This window comes from Helobdella robusta (genome assembly GCF_000326865.2).
Source record: "Helobdella robusta unplaced genomic scaffold HELROscaffold_14, whole genome shotgun sequence".
Lineage (NCBI taxonomy): Eukaryota > Metazoa > Annelida > Clitellata > Rhynchobdellida > Glossiphoniidae > Helobdella > Helobdella robusta.
In genome coordinates this window covers 1,683,314-1,699,555 of record NW_008703782.1, presented here as the reverse complement: position 1 = coordinate 1,699,555, position 16,242 = coordinate 1,683,314, and the positions used below count along the sequence as shown (strand labels likewise).

Below are 16,242 nucleotides of genomic sequence, written 5' to 3'. Positions count from 1 at the left end.
TAAAAAGAAATGTCTTTTTACAAATAATTCAGATTCTCTCTCTCTCTCTCTCTATATATATATATATATATATACATATATATGTATATTCATTTATATAGTTTATACATAATACATATATATATATATCTATATATATATATTCATTTATATAGTTTATATATACATAATACGAATTCTAATGCAATATAGTAGTACACACACACACACGCACGTTTATGTATGTAGGTTTATTTATTTATAAATATTCAGTTATCAACCTCTAGTTATTAATTCTTAAAGGGAAAATATTGAATCAACTCAAGTTCCATAAATATATATATATATGTGTGTATGTATGCATGTTGATATAGTAACATATAAGTACATACAAAGTACAAGCATATGGTTAATTTCCAATAGAAATATCATAAACCTCATATACATAAACAATAAAATCTTCAAGAAATATTAAAAAAAGTAATTATTAATTTAATTAATTTAATTAAATTATACAAAGCTAACAAACAATGGAATGAACCATTGAATGAGTTAATTAATGAACTAACGAACGATATAAACGTATGATCAAACAAACACGTGAATGAACCAACAAAAAACGAATGAACGATTGAATAAAAGGGTAAAGTCAAAAAATTTAAATTTCTAAATATGAAGACACTTCTCATTTGTATCAAGTGATTTACGCATTACCACTACTAATTTCTTATTGGTTGTATCTCTTGTAGTAATCAGACAAGTACTTACAATTGGAGTAACCATCAAAGCTAGTATTATTACTGCTATTAGTATTGTTAGTAACAGTAGTATTGCCAAACAGCATATCAACATTTGATCTGTTGTTGTTGTTTTCAGTATTATAATCAGGGTAGAAAATATTGTTGTTGCTGCTATGAGCTGAATTGTTGGAGCTATTGTTGTTATTTTTGTAGTTGCCACTATTCAAGCCATTGCTGCTGTATTTAAAATCATTGGTGTTGCTGTAGTTACGAGTGTTGTCAATGTTATTGTAGTTGGAGCTGGAGTTAATGCTTTTGTTGTTGCTGGTGTTGTTGTAATTGATGTTGGTGTACCTGGTTTTGCTGTACGATCCATAACCATCATCACTTCCAGTGGATTTGTGAGACATGACATCAACATTGCTGTACCAATTGCTGCTGTTACTGATGTTATTGCTGTTGTTGATGTTATTGCTGCTGCTGATGTTGTTGTATCCAGATCTTGTATTAGCGGCTGGCAGCAGGCTGTTGTATTTTATGGACGAGGCCGTAGAACCAACAGCTGGAGAACTGTCGAATGGATGTATGAATGGATGGATGAATTTATTAACGAGTGAATGAATGAATGAATGAACGAATGAATGAATGAAAGGGTAAGCCAATGAATGACTGGTCATATCAATGGCATAAACATACTAAAAAATTGATAAAAATGATGAAATTCCAAGAATTTAGGATTGCATTAAAAATGTATTAGCAACAAACAAAAATTAATTCACTAAAATCTTGAAAAAATTTTCAAAATAAATAAATGAACCAATAAATATTAATTATAAAAATAGACACATATCTTAATGATTTAGTATGACTAAACATAATGTGTGGCACACAAACACACATACACACACATATACACACAACGCTACACGCACAAACACACACGCACACGAACACACACACACACTACAAACACAAATGCACCTAAAGCTATCTAAAATATGCTTATCTATAAAATATTTGACAAAAATATGTACACTTTTAAACATTTTTTTTTTAAAACCAAAATTTTTACAAAATAAAACATAATTAAAAGTTAGAATTTTAAATAATTATAAAATAAATGATAAAAAATGAAATAATAACCTCTTAGTAGAGTCAAAAAACAGACAGTCCTGCTGCTCCAGCTCAGGACTGAACAGACTGCCGTATCCATAACCACGGGGTCCAAAGAATCTAGTGTAACACAATTGACAGAATAGGTCCCCATCATGTTCACTACACTTTCCAGGTTCTATGGATTTGCTACAGTAACCTGTGCGTGTGTGAGTTTGTGTGGTGCGTGTGTGTGGTATGTTTGAAGTGGGATGAAATTGGATTGATAGATTTTGTCTGTTTGTTGTGTGGTTTTGTCACATCAATTTATCAGATCACTTATTAATTAATTGTTATACATAGGTAATATGTATCAAGCAACAATTTTTAGAGAATTGATCAATTGTAATCTCTAAACTAGCAAAACAAAATTATCAAAGTTGAAAGTTTAAATGATTAAAAAAAAGCAGAACAAAATCTAACTGCATCTAAGACACTGCTTGTGCCACTTTTTCTTTCCAACTCTTACTTCTTCGGCAAAATAAACCTTCTCGCCACACCTGCCACAACAATCTATGTAGTTGCCCACCTGCTTCTCAAGGACATCAGAAGACGAATGACTCCTCTTGATATCATCAGAGCTGCTGTTTTTTGGCTTCAGGGAAACTACAGTGTTAGTTTTGGAGTCAAGATCAGCTGTGGTGGGCAGAACAGCCCCAGCAACAAATCCATACACTTGTGGGCCACAGAGTTTTCTGTAGCAGTTGGTGCAGTAAATCTGATCTCCATTGTGCTGGTTATAGTTTGAAGTGTCCAGAGATTTTTTACAGTTTCCTGAATGTGTGTTTGTTTGTTTGTTTGTATGTGTGTGTGTGTGTGTGTAAGCGTCTGTATGTGTGAGTGTGTGTGAAATCATTTCATTGTATTCTATGAATCAAAATATAATATGGTAATCTTGAATTGAAAAATACATTTTTTTTTATTTGAGTATGACCCTAATTATAAAATGATGTACCAACCACAAGTGAAGCACTTGGAGTGCCATGTTTTGCCAGCTGCCTTCTTCTCCTCATTGAAATAAACTCTCTGCTGGCAGCGTGGACACTTCGGAGCTCCATCAACTTTCAATTCAACTTTATCACACTGATACGAAAGTCCTATTTTAATTTATTATAAAATCAATAAATTGAACTATCGTTGATTGAACAATATATTTTGTAGAAATAACTGGCTAGTCTATCAACCAATTAATTGTTTTGCTTGATCCTTGGCCAATTATAATTATAATACATTGGGAAATTTTAAAAAATCGTTGATAAACTAATTACATCATTACGATTACTAGAAAACTTACTAGTCACAACTGACAACTAAATTGATGACAAATCATAGAGGTGTGATAAAATAAATAACCAATTTTTAATAAAATAATAACCAAACACAATTTCAAAATTTTGACCATAAATTATGAAAAACTACTTAATTATTCAACATATTGGTCATTTAATTATTTATTTACATCACCATTTTGAATATTTAAAGTAAAAAAAATCAATAAACACATGCGCACACACACCCGTTTGTCCAAAGGTAAGTTTTCCCATGTTTCTCCTCTTTCAGCTTTCTTATTCTTAGTTATGAATAATTTTTATAAAACGAATGCCTGCTTTGTTGATCGATGAAACAAATAATAACCACAAAATAACTTTATTTATATACAAATAATCAATTAATTAAACAATCAATTAATCCAATTTAATTTATATTTTTTCAAAAAAAAATCGCGAAAATTGAAATTATTTAAACTCGTCTACGAACGTTAAGCTGGCCGGCGTCAAATCTTTTTTAAATTAAATGCGCAACATTCTAATTTGAAGGTTTAAATACGACCGCATACAACAAAGTCTTCTGTCACCAAATACACACATAATACAAATACATACATGCATTTCATATATGTATATACTTTATACAAATGTAATTTATAATATATACATATACATATATATATATAATGTATAGATTATATAGATGTTGGATGTATGTATATATATATATATATATATATATATATATAGATAGATATATAGATATAAAGTATTGTTACATATTTTTTGTACTACAGACACATACTTTACATTTCATTGTATGACACACACACACACATTCATGGTTAGACACAAACTTACCTTTATTAAATTGTATTAAGGTATGCTGCGTACATTTATTAATTGTCAAGGTATGCGATACACGTGTATTTCGGATGAATATTTATTGGTCATATATGGGTCACATATGGGCTACACACTTCTGATGTGGTTTCTACAATCGTTTATATAATATTAATGATGTAGTTTACGTGAAGACGTGAAAAGGATAATGACGGCAAAGTCTTAGAGATGATACCCACTTATGCAATTACATGTTGTAAAATTTTTATGTGTGATTCGTTGAATGATGTACGATTGATTGATTGATGTATGATCGATTGATTGAGTCATCTTCCTACATGCTAGCTAACACATTTTAAATGAGTTTTATGGTTCAAATGTTTTTAATTTGTTACACATTTTACGGTATAAACGTCTTATGATGAATTAGATTGGAATATAATTGAATTTATAATAAAAATTGAATCAAAATATTACTTATTTATTACGTTTTAGTTGTTTGGTTAATAAAACATAATATATTTTCATTTACCTGTCGTTATAAACGTTAATTTTTATGAACGTGCGTCAAACATATTTTTAAATTAATTCATAGCTTTTTTTCTATAAAATTTAGTAATTCAAAAATATATACAAAAATGCACAACGCATCTTGTAAGATTTTTATTTTCTCAAAAATGAACATAATGAAGAATTTGCGGTGAATTGGAAATAAAAAAATTTGTCAAATTTTTGCAAAGATATCTCCGAGTTTAGAAATGTTTTAAATTTTGTGTATAATGGCCAAATAATTTGTCAAATTTTATAAATACATTAAAAAACGATTAAAAATTAATTTTAAAAAACCTTGTTAAAATATGAGCAATGGTAGATTTCGACAACATTGACGGAAGCTAGGGTGTACAATTTGTTGGGAAGAGAGGGCTAAAGATTGGGAATTGCACTTGACGACATTTTTGTGTGTTTATATAACACTTTTTGGTCAAATTTTTTCCACCTAAAACAGTATTTTCGTGTATTAAAACCATGTTTTACTGTATAAAAAATTATTAAACAATATATATTGGATACATTTTCACAGAAGTGCAACAAAATAACTGTTGGTTAATGGCCCAGGCCAATGGAGGCATTGGCTATGAGTTTGTTTTCCAATTTAACAAAATTAAAAAAAAACTCTCCATACTATATATATATATATATATATATATACGTGTGTGTGTTTGCATGTTTAAACCTGTTCGGCTTACGAGGGGTTAATGTTTACCGCGCCTTTAGTCTTTTGGCGCTGGTAACGTTAAATGGAAATTAGGCAATACATGCTGGCTATTAATGGTGTGTACGTTAATATAAATGCATATCAAACATTCTTTCTATCTACACATCTAAGTTACACACTTGTTGTCACACATAGCAGTAGATTAACTTTAGCGCGTGTGTTTGTTTAACACGCATTTCATCTATCTAGTCGTCTCGTTGATTGTTTCGCTAGCATTCCTAACATAACTTAGAATAAGATTTTTCAGCATATGTATCAATATAAATGTATATATGTATATGTAATTATGTAATTATGTATGCATATTTATGTATGTATGGGTATGTTTGCGTATGCGTATGTCTGAACGTATTTAGGTATATATTTGACGTAATAATATGGTATGGGTCTATATATACATAAGTTGGAATTGAAATAAAGATCGTAAATGAATGAATGAATGAATGAACGAATGAATGAACGAATGAATGAACGAATGAACGAACGAACGAATGAATGAATGAATGAATGAATGAACGAATGAATGAACGAATGAATGAACGAATGAATGAACGAATGAATGAATAAATAATTGAGCGTGAACAAACGAGCATTTAAAATATCGTAACCTACTGTCACGACAGAATTAGTTACAGAAAGTCATCGGTGTCATGTAATTCATTATTATTTATCACCGCATGCCCATAAGAGGAAATTTCTTAATAATTATTATTATTATTATTATTGAAAAAGTAATTTTAGTACTAATACACTACAACAACTACTGCGACTACTATTACTACTACTACTACTACTACTACTAATAATAATAATAATAATATAAGAATAATACTGCTACTACTACTACTACTACTACTACTACTACTAGTACTACTACTACTACTACTAACTACTACTACTACTACTACTACTACTACTACTACTACTACTACTACTAATCATAATAACAATAATAATAATACTGCTACTACTACTACTACTACTACTACTACTACTACTACTACTACTACTACTACTACTACTACTACTACTACTACTACTACTACTACTGCTATTACTACTACTACTCCAACTACAACAACTACTACTACTGCTGCTGCTGTTGCTACTGTCGTTACTGCTCCTGCTGCTGATAATAATAAAAAAATGATAATAAAAATAAAAGCAAAAATAAAAATAATGCATGAGACACGATTTCAAGAAAGTGACTCACACGAGATAAAAATCATCTTAAATGAAATAGCTTAAGTGCGCCAAACATTTCCGCCTAAATGACGAATAACTATAATAAAAATAATAAATGATAATAATAATAAAAATTGATAATAATAATAGATAATAACAACAACAAATATGATAATAAAAATAATAATAATAACAAAAAGTACTTAATTGATTTAAAAATTTTATCGAATAATTAAAAAAATTTACACTTAATTTGCTAAGATGGGGATTTTATTTCATCTATTATATATCTTTTGGTTAACTTATTTGCACATTCATTCGTTCGTTCGTTCATCCGTTCCATTCCACTCATTCATTCATTCGTTCGTTCATTCATTCATTTTTTCTTCAATTCATTCATTCATTTGCGTTTGGGCATGTAAGTATGCATCTTCATCTCAATCAAATCAAACAACAACTGACATATGTAAAATTTTAATATACACTCACAGAGAGAGAAAGAGAGAGAGAAAGAGAGAGAGAGAGAGAATAAGGGAAAGAGAGACAGACAGACAGACACATCCACATAGACACACACATATAAATAAGATTTACCTGTATAAGATGAATTTGTGTGTTCTAAGCTGTTATATGCAATTAACAGTATAACTAGACATCTGTACCTGCTTGTGGTGGTGGGTGATGATATATGAATGTTTGCTTTCTTTTGATTGTATAAAAATATTACTTGCGCTTTTTTCATAAACAATCTCCTTGTACACTTCATGTAGCAATTTTTTCTCATCCTTCATTCTTTACTGTTTCAATTCATTATCGTTTAAGAATAATTTAAAACTCGATTAAAAAGTTACAACTGCATAACTTCAAAGCGTTTTCTAATAGATAGTTTTTTCTATTCAATTGACAACAGATCCTTTTAACACAAAATTTCTTGACTACAAACCTTTGTAAAATTTAAAAATTTGTCGTTTCTATGTGACATGACATTCATGGACTTTTATACTGAAAACTGGAAACTTTTATAGTCAAAATGACGTCATTTCCTCCAACGACAAAAAAAGAAATTCTGATTGGCTGGTTTGATCTGCTCTATTTGATATGTTTTTGTATAACGATTAAGAGTAACGCGATATTTTGGTAGAATCATAATCAACATGGATTTTGCAAGAAAATTAATTTAAGATTTTAAAAAATGTCAAGGTCGGTTTCTTTGGAGTGTTTTGCTAAATCAAAAACATCATGAATATGCTTATGTATGTGGTTATGTGTGTGAGCATGTTAGCATGTATGTATGTGTGAATGTTTGTGTGCATGAAATTAAATTAAAAATTTTTTAAATGACAAGGTCGGCTCCTCCGGTATGTTTTTGTCAAATCAAAAACATCATGTTCGTGATTATGTACGTGCTTATGTATGTGTGAATGTTATCAAGTATGTATGAGAGAAATGAGAAAATGAAGAGTTAAACAAAAATATCATCAACAACAACAACAATCCTAATCAAGCTAAATTGACGTTAAAGAACGATCCTTCGAAACTTTCTGACATTATATAAATCCATTATAAAACAATAGTAATTAATTTTACATATGTACGCACGCAGTTTAAATTTTTCTGGCAAAAAACGAAAAGCAATATTTTCATTTAAATTGACAGAAAATAATTTCAAATTACATAATTCGATTTAGTTATTTGTTTTAGAAACATTTAGTCAAGTATATATTTTGTATTAGTTGGTCGTTAAAACCGGTTAAAACCTATGCAATTTCGTGTAAGCCATAAACAAAGGAAGTCAAATAGCCCAAGCCAATAAATTTCTGGTACCGAATTTTCTTGTGACGAATGATTTTTGGTTTAGATTTACCTTTGCAGTATCGCTTTCATTGTTGTCAATTACGTTTAAAATATAGAAAATGAAATAAAATATATGTTGCGTACGTTAAAAAATGGCTTCGATTAGTGATCCGAACGATTTGGTGTATAAATCATATCTAGAGAATGTCCTTAATTATCGATCGAACCTTTTGAAAACAACAAATAGACACCTGGTGAAATTGAAAAGTTTTCTAAAAAGTGAAGCTGAAATAAAAAATGGCGAAATGCAAAGAATTGCTTTTTTGGAGAGAGAAAGACTGCAGAACGAGAAATTGATGGACGATTGTAGGGCGGCGTTAGGAGAGAAAGATATGAAACTTGAAGATTATGAAGAGAGTTTGATGGTGTGTAAAAGTGAACTTACTGAGCTGGCTCGAAATCACCAAACTGTGGTAAAAGAATTGAACATTTTAAAAAATAAATTAAATTTTGACGCCAAACTTTACAAGCACTGCATCGAGGTGAGTGAGCAGAAGTTAGTGGACGCCTTGAATGAAAATGGCAGATTAGAAAGAGAACTAAGCAAGCGAAATGACCTTATTGAAACATTATCCTCAGATAATGCCATCATGAAGAATATCTACGATAATGTAAAGATTGAAAATGAAAAGTTAGCCTCAGCCAACAGTAAACTAACTTTAGAAAAAGATGGATTACTGTTAGAATTGAAATCATTAAACGATTCAAACCTTAAAATTAAAATAAGTTCCGAATTAAAAAAAGTTCAAAGTTCACAATTGTCGGAATTGAAAGATGTACAGAACAGTTTGGCAGCTTTACAAGAAGAAAAAAAGCATCTCAACATGAAAATTTCCAACTACAAAAAGACTATAAACTTTTTAAGAGATCAAAGAAAGACTTGTTTGTGCACAAGCAACACAAAAGCTAATGTCAAAGCAACACCCAACCAGAGTCCCAAACAGGCAGATAAAGAATTAGAAAGTAAGTTGGAGAATGAAGCTATATTGTTATCATCATTCAAAGAGAAATTAAGAGTGCAGGAAATGCAGAATTCCGAATTACTATTCCAATTACTGAATCTTGAAAATAAGGTTTCTACTTTAGAGAGTAATTTGAATGAAAAAGAAACAAAACTGAATGAAGTTACTAGAGAAAAGTCACTGTTGCTCGTTGAGCTTGACCTCACATTCCTACTTGCCAGCAATACATTCACTAACTTTCAAAACGTCATCAATGACATATGCAATTATACGAAAATTAAATTTGATGATTCAATTTACAAACATATCAAAGACAACTCTGGCAGTAACATGACATTAGTGAACAGCATAAAGGATAAACTAAGAAGGATGGATTTATTAGTAACATACCTAAAACAAAATTTTGACAAATTGCAATCAGAAGTTGCTGAAAAATCTCATGGCCCCGTCAAGCGCAAATTAAATCCTTCCCCAACTAAATCAATAGAACAATATTTAATTAGGACACCACCAAAAATGACGAGTATTAGTGCCAATAACTTAAGTAGCTCACAGAATTTCGATATTTGCCTTACCCTGGTGCCCTCCACATCATCCATTAATGAGGAGGACATCAGCAGAACCCAGCCGAGCAGTACCACTGTGCAAAACAATACAGGTATCTATACATTATTTTCTATTTATTTATGATTATATTTTGATATTTATATCTTAATTAATGCTTATTATTAATTGTTGTCTTGTAATTTTAAAAAATTTTCAGCAAATCCAAGAAAAAACTGTAGAGCCAAATTATTTCCTGCTAACAGTAAATCAGTAAACAGGTTGATAGTTATATTTTGGTGCAGCCATCTTCAATAAACTTCTATTTAGACTATTACTCATTTACTGACTACATCATATTGCTTCATAATTGTTATCCATTTTATATTTCCAAATTTCTACCAAATGTTTATTCACACAGGGATATTAATTATTTGCAATTTAATTTTACCAGCTGCAGTTACTACCAAATTTTGTATAAGAATTAAACTATAGTACTCAAATTTATAGTTAATTAGCCTGGTAGCTGTATATATTCGCCCACAATGAATTTGTGACTTCATTGCTAATCTTGCTACCAAGTTATGATTTTATTTAATGGGAAGAAATATGATAGGACAATTCTAGTCTAAAATTTTGTGGCATTTATATATATATATATTCTGCAATTTATAAAGTAGATTTTTGTTAGCAATTCTCACTTTTAGTTATAATTATTTTATTTATGTTTATTAATTTATTTTAATACAATAATTATTTCAATTTATTTTTTTCTATAGTCCTCAGATATAGTCATTGAGAAGGAGAAAAATTGTAAAATTCAATGATGGTTGGTGCATTTCCTCCATTGAAAAGTCTTCTTTAACAGTCTTTATCATCATCTTTATCATCATCGTCATTATTATCGTTGTATTATTTCTATTTATTTTATTCTTCAATTATTTATACATAGCACTACCCAATGTTTAAAATTCATGTATACATGGCCTTATGTGCCTATGCATGTTTTATATATACATATAATATATATATATATATATATATATATATATATATGTATGTATGTATATTATTATTATTATTATCAGGACATTTATACAGCGCCAATTAAATTATTATCTCAAAGGCGTGTGTATATATATATACATGTGTATAGTGTATATATATATATGTATTGAATTGAAAATATCTTTTATTCAGCAAAATATGTATGTATGTATGTATGTAAGTATGTATGATATGTATGTATGAATGTATGTATGTATTTATGTATGTATGTATTTATGTATGTATGTATTTATGTATGTATGTATGTATGTGTGTATGTATGTATGTATATATGTATTTATGTATGTATGTATGTATGTATGTATGAACCCATAATTGATTAGAACTATAGGGAAGTAATAATCATATCCGGGTTCAGCTTTAATCTATGTTAAACGCTTCGCACAGACAGGTATTTTAACGCTCCATCCAAAATACAGAAAGAATTATATTTTTGAAGTAAAATAGAAAAGGATTACTTTACATAACTCTTATGTAATGGGTCACCCGATACTTCTACAATCCTGCTACAGAGTTCATTCAGAAAACTCTGAGTCTGAGCATCGGTTGGACCAAAGGTCTCAATGCAGACTCGCTGAAAAATTTTGCTTTCTGCAAGAGCCGCATATTTTGAATTTTTAAAGTCTGTAGCTCTTAAGGCAGCGGCACCCGCCTCCTGTGAGGTAAGATTAATGTACCTTTCAGCCATGGTGTGAGGGAACGTAACATCCCAAGCAAGGGAACGTCTTTGCACCCACGGTGAAATAGTATATCCATCGGGTATGTATGTATGTATGTATGTATGTATGTATGTATGTATGTATGTATGTATGTATGTATGTATGTATGTATGTGTGTATGTATGTATGTGTGTATGTAGTCTTGATTTTAAAAACTGCAAACAATGATAATATTACATAATTTGTTGTTTTTTTTCTGATTTCTTTCGTGTTAATTGTCATGAAGATTTTAGTTATATACATTATATTAAATGGACTGCGATTTTAATTCAATTTTCAATATTTTTATCTACTGCACAGTGTAAATCTTTGTATTGTTGACGTCATTTTGTACTTATAAATCGTTACTCGTTCGCTGTACCTACTTATGTACAGTGAGTGTAGGTTGTATTTTAATGTATTGTACTGTACTTTTGTACTGTACTGTATTGTACTGTTGTATTTTTTGTTGACTTTTATGATTATTTGGTTCAGATTTGTGTATTTGTTTATTTCTGTATATTGTTATTAGTATTATTGTTGACATTTAATATTTTAATTGAATGGTTTTGCGTGGATTTGAATTGATAGTATTGCGTAGTACCGAAATACGCAATGGTGATATTAAGGTATAGAGTTTTATATACCTACGTATGGAGTTTACGTGCGTGACGTACGCTGGTGGAGTTACATCTGATAGAGATGATAACATTAAAAGTGATGAAGTCATACGTAATTGTTAATTGAATGAAACAGAAATTGGTGAATTGTAAACCCTTTTGAAGACCTCATTTAAAGTTGCGAAATTTCTCAAAAAGTGTTTCATTTATTTTAATTACAAATGCTTTGTAGATGCTTTTACATTCGCGTAAACCACCACAAAGTCTACAACATATGAAATAAAAATCGCGAATGATCGCAAAAAAATGGCATTACAGTGTCTAAGTATCTAGAATAAACTGTTTCGTCTTATATAACGACTTTTGTACATTGATTCAGAGTGTGACTGTGTTTTGGCACCGTGGATTTTAGCCACGTTAATTGAAACTTCTACACTGGGGGTCTGGTAAAGACATTTTGTCCTGTCGTTGTCTACCGGTATCTATTTCGTTTGTTTAATTAATACTAAGACACCAAATAAAAAGCTTTTTATTAATGATTGTTCAAAAGCATTTTAAAGGTAAACATTACGACGACGACAAATTGTTTATATATTTTTTTTATCTGCCATCTAAAAACAGCAATGTTTGTTTTTATTAATAATATTTAATATAAAAAGCATTAATAAATTTATTTTTATAAAAATCCTTCAGAAACATTTTCTCAATTTTATTTTGCGTTCTTAGGCATTAGCTTTGATGAATGTGATCAAGGCATGTACGAACTCTTGAAAACTGACCTTACCGTCGTTGTTTTGATCACATTTGGCGATCAACTCCTCAATCTTTCCGGCTGGGACATCAACGTTGTTGTCGCTGGCAAGTTTTTTCAGGTCACTGGACGTAATGTAACCGCTGCCGTCAGCGTCCATTACGTGGAAAGCTGCCACCAGTAGAATGGCTCTGCGAATTTTTGATTCTTTTGTTATTTTTTAACATTTAAATTCTGAAAAATAAGTTTGTCATATTTGTCAATAGTTAAATAAACTTGCTAAAAAGAAAGATGATATTGATCAATAAATTGTTGATAGAGTGAGAATGGGAAATGAGATCATGCCTAACATTTCTTCTTAATTCATTTGAAAGTTCGACTCACGCTTTGATGATTGGAAGAGCAATGGCACAACCGTTAACAAATTTTTCAAATGTTATTTTTCCGGTACCGTCTGGGTCACATTTGGTCAGAATTTCCTGTTGAATTGTTTTGTTATTATTAAATAATATCAAATTAAAAAAATCTTTGAAGCATTCTCGACGTTCTCAAGGAATCGTTTTAAAATCGAAAGATATCTTGAAGCAATCTAACTCTCATGTAATATTTCATGAAAAGGCTTGAAACTCTACAAATTAAAATTTCTTATCTATGATATTGACAAAATAATAAAAAAATTATCAAAAAAAACGTTAGCTCTGGCTTCCGAAATATCCTTCCCGAATCTTGCTAGTAAATCTTTCAACTCTTTCCCCGTTATGAAACCATCTCTATTTTTGTCGATTTTGTTGAATGCCACCTGCAAACGGGTTCTTTCCTCTGCAGTAAAACAAGCCATTAGGTCAGTTTTTTTAAATTCTGAAACTATAAATCGACATCAAAATGTTCAACTGCTAAATGTGTAAAAGAGAGCGAACTTTTATACAAGACTGCAAGCAAATCAGGTAAAACTGCGAATATTCAAATGTTTGCTAAGCAGACAGAGTAATACCAAACAAAACTATAGCATACATACAATGTGAAACATTGTAAGAGAAGATTTGTATTGTGTGGGCCGTATCAACAGGATTCTCCTATCGCACTTGAGATAAAACAGCGTTTTGAAAGCGTAATTTGTTCTATCATTGCCAGACAAAGATCGTCATATTCTAATTCTCTGTGTATAAATTTTTTTGGACTGTTGGCATTTAGTATCTCTAAAAAAAATATTTAAAAATTTACCTACACTAACCGTTGAAGTTTTGGTTTTGAAGGTGAAAGTGGTAGAACGATTTTACAGAATTGGCTGGGCTGGAAACGTCGAATTCGATAAAACTGACTAAAAACAGTAGAAGAATTTGAGAATAGACGAAAAAGGTGCTATTGGCCTTAACATTACTTTGAGGAGTTGATCAATTAATCAATTTATAAAAATAGAATTCGTTATTTCATTTGCTTGCATAAAACACGGCTGTCTCTCATTGCCACCTATCTTTATCAACTGTTTAAATTTGTCATCATTATTATTTGATGGCTTATTTACACAGCCACAATTAAAGATAAACAAAAAAAGTTTTATGACATAATTGAAAAAAAAGGCACACATCTGTCACAAGACATTAACAGTTTATGATGCATTGAAGTGTTACAGACAAGTTTTTGAGAACATTCATTTTCACTTACTATTATCAATTTGCGTTCTAGATTTAAAACATATTAAATAATTTCCTATTTTAAAGACTTAATTGCCAGTTAATTCCAATAATCATTGTAATTATAGAATTTGCAACTAAATGTTTGCAATCAATCAAACTCATTATGTTCTGATTTTTACTAGAACTTTTGACAAAATCAAGTTTTAAACCATGAATTTTGTTAGATAAAGCTTTTCAGTTGATTATTTAGATATTTATAATATTATAAATGCAGTTATTTATTGGTAGAACTTTAAAAACCAACAAAATTTTTGAGAAATAAATCAAAGCTAGATGAAAATTTAATTGCGCCTGAATTCAAATTCAACAAGCAAAACGCGCTCTTGCAAAGTAAACGTATTTTAATTTGTTTAAATTGCCACATTATTGTTGATTTATTTTGTTACAAATTTTAAAAATATTTCTTGATTTTCTTTCAGGTTTGTCAGTTAGATTTAACAAAAATGGATTCAAAGTTCATTTTTTAAAGAAAATTAATAATATATTTGCCGCTTTTTAATGTGTTTTACGTTCAGTTTCAAATTTTGCAGTTTAATTTCATGTGCAAGTTTGTCACTTGGGTGTGTAATGTAAATTTAATAATTAATTTTAATTTTTGATTTTTGAATTAATTTAAATTCTCGTAATAGTTTCAACTGTTTTTTGATTATAGATTGCAATAATATTTTTTTTTCAAATTAAACTTTACAAATTTTTTTTGTAATTTTTGAATAAAATAAGAAGAGAGGTAGTGAAGATGAGTTCAACTGCTAACTTCTACACATGGAAGGTGAACATTTTTAAAAAAAATGTTCATTTCATGTTCTGTAAATTTTAATATTTATTAAATAATTAGATAAAACTTTTTATATATAATACAATGCATGTATTTTTTTTTTATATCTGAATTAACTTTCCAAATCATTTTAAAAATAAACTGAAACTTTGCTTTTGGTTTTGTATTTTGTACTAATAATTTGTTATTTATATATTAGATATGTATATATATGTTAATATATGTCAGCCAATAATAAACAAAAGTATTTAACAATGTTTTTTGCAAAAAAAAGTTTATAATTTTTTGTATAAAAGGAGGTGAGTTCTCCAGTAAAAGACCCAGCTATTTTGGCATTCCAGAGATCTAACTACCAGATGAAAACATCAGAGCAGTCTTCTATGACCCAGCCCCCAAGATCTTTCAAGAATAACAACAACTCTGCACAGTTTCCTTCACCAAGGGAGATTGGTCTCATCGAAAAATTACTGGTCTTTAATTAATCTAATTAATCAGTCCAGTTAATTAATTAATCTTTTAATTGAGTAGATCATTTAAAATGTAATCTAAATAATTTCTAAATTGAACAATCTAATTGATCAATCCAGTGAATTAATTGATTGCTTTCATCATTTAGCTATCATATGAATAGTTCAGGTCAAATAACTTGATTTATACCATTTTTTACTTAATATTGATGAGTTAAATTGCAAATATAAAACCGAAAAAATATTTATTTAGAAAAAAAAGCCAGACTAGTTTAAATAAATTATAGTGAACGTTTTTTCATTTCGAGTGCTTAACTAGGTGATATAGTATGAATTACACATACATGAGTATGTAATCCCCATCGTC

At 29.5% G+C, this 16,242-nt stretch overlaps 4 protein-coding genes across 4 annotated transcripts in view; 2 read left to right on the top strand and 2 right to left on the bottom strand.

Moving 5' to 3' along the window:
• Window positions 1-386: 386 nt before the first annotated feature.
• Window positions 387-3,645, bottom strand: HELRODRAFT_190662 (hypothetical protein). The gene is made up of 6 exons (XM_009014698.1): window positions 3,388-3,645; window positions 2,831-2,968; window positions 2,295-2,645; window positions 1,863-2,031; window positions 598-1,289; window positions 387-492 (listed from the first exon to the last, which is right to left on the bottom strand). The coding sequence occupies exons 1-5, from the start codon at window positions 3,413-3,415 to the stop codon at window positions 707-709; spliced, it is 1,269 nt and encodes a 422-aa protein (XP_009012946.1). The 5' UTR covers window positions 3,416-3,645; the 3' UTR covers window positions 387-492; window positions 598-706.
• Window positions 3,646-8,389: 4,744 nt separating this feature from the next.
• HELRODRAFT_168843 (hypothetical protein) lies at window positions 8,390-10,120 on the top strand (the record flags this gene model as incomplete). Its single annotated transcript, XM_009014697.1, has 2 exons — window positions 8,390-9,917; window positions 10,023-10,120. 2 exons carry the CDS (start codon window positions 8,390-8,392, stop codon window positions 10,118-10,120), a joined length of 1,626 nt encoding a protein of 541 aa, XP_009012945.1.
• A 1,895-nt stretch (window positions 10,121-12,015) lies between these two features.
• HELRODRAFT_109943 (hypothetical protein) lies at window positions 12,016-13,777 on the bottom strand (the record flags this gene model as incomplete). Its single annotated transcript, XM_009014696.1, has 5 exons — window positions 12,016-12,266; window positions 12,299-12,787; window positions 12,813-13,130; window positions 13,324-13,418; window positions 13,631-13,777. 3 exons carry the CDS (start codon window positions 13,775-13,777, stop codon window positions 12,911-12,913), a joined length of 462 nt encoding a protein of 153 aa, XP_009012944.1. The 3' UTR covers window positions 12,016-12,266; window positions 12,299-12,787; window positions 12,813-12,910.
• Window positions 13,778-15,764: 1,987 nt separating this feature from the next.
• HELRODRAFT_190661 (hypothetical protein) overlaps window positions 15,765-16,242 on the top strand; it is a gene marked incomplete at its 5' end in the record, with an annotated part of 7,666 nt that continues 7,188 nt past the window's right edge. The window contains one exon of the mRNA XM_009014695.1: window positions 15,765-15,878. Coding sequence (XP_009012943.1) covers window positions 15,765-15,878 — 114 coding nt within the window. The remainder of the gene's footprint in view (window positions 15,879-16,242) is intronic.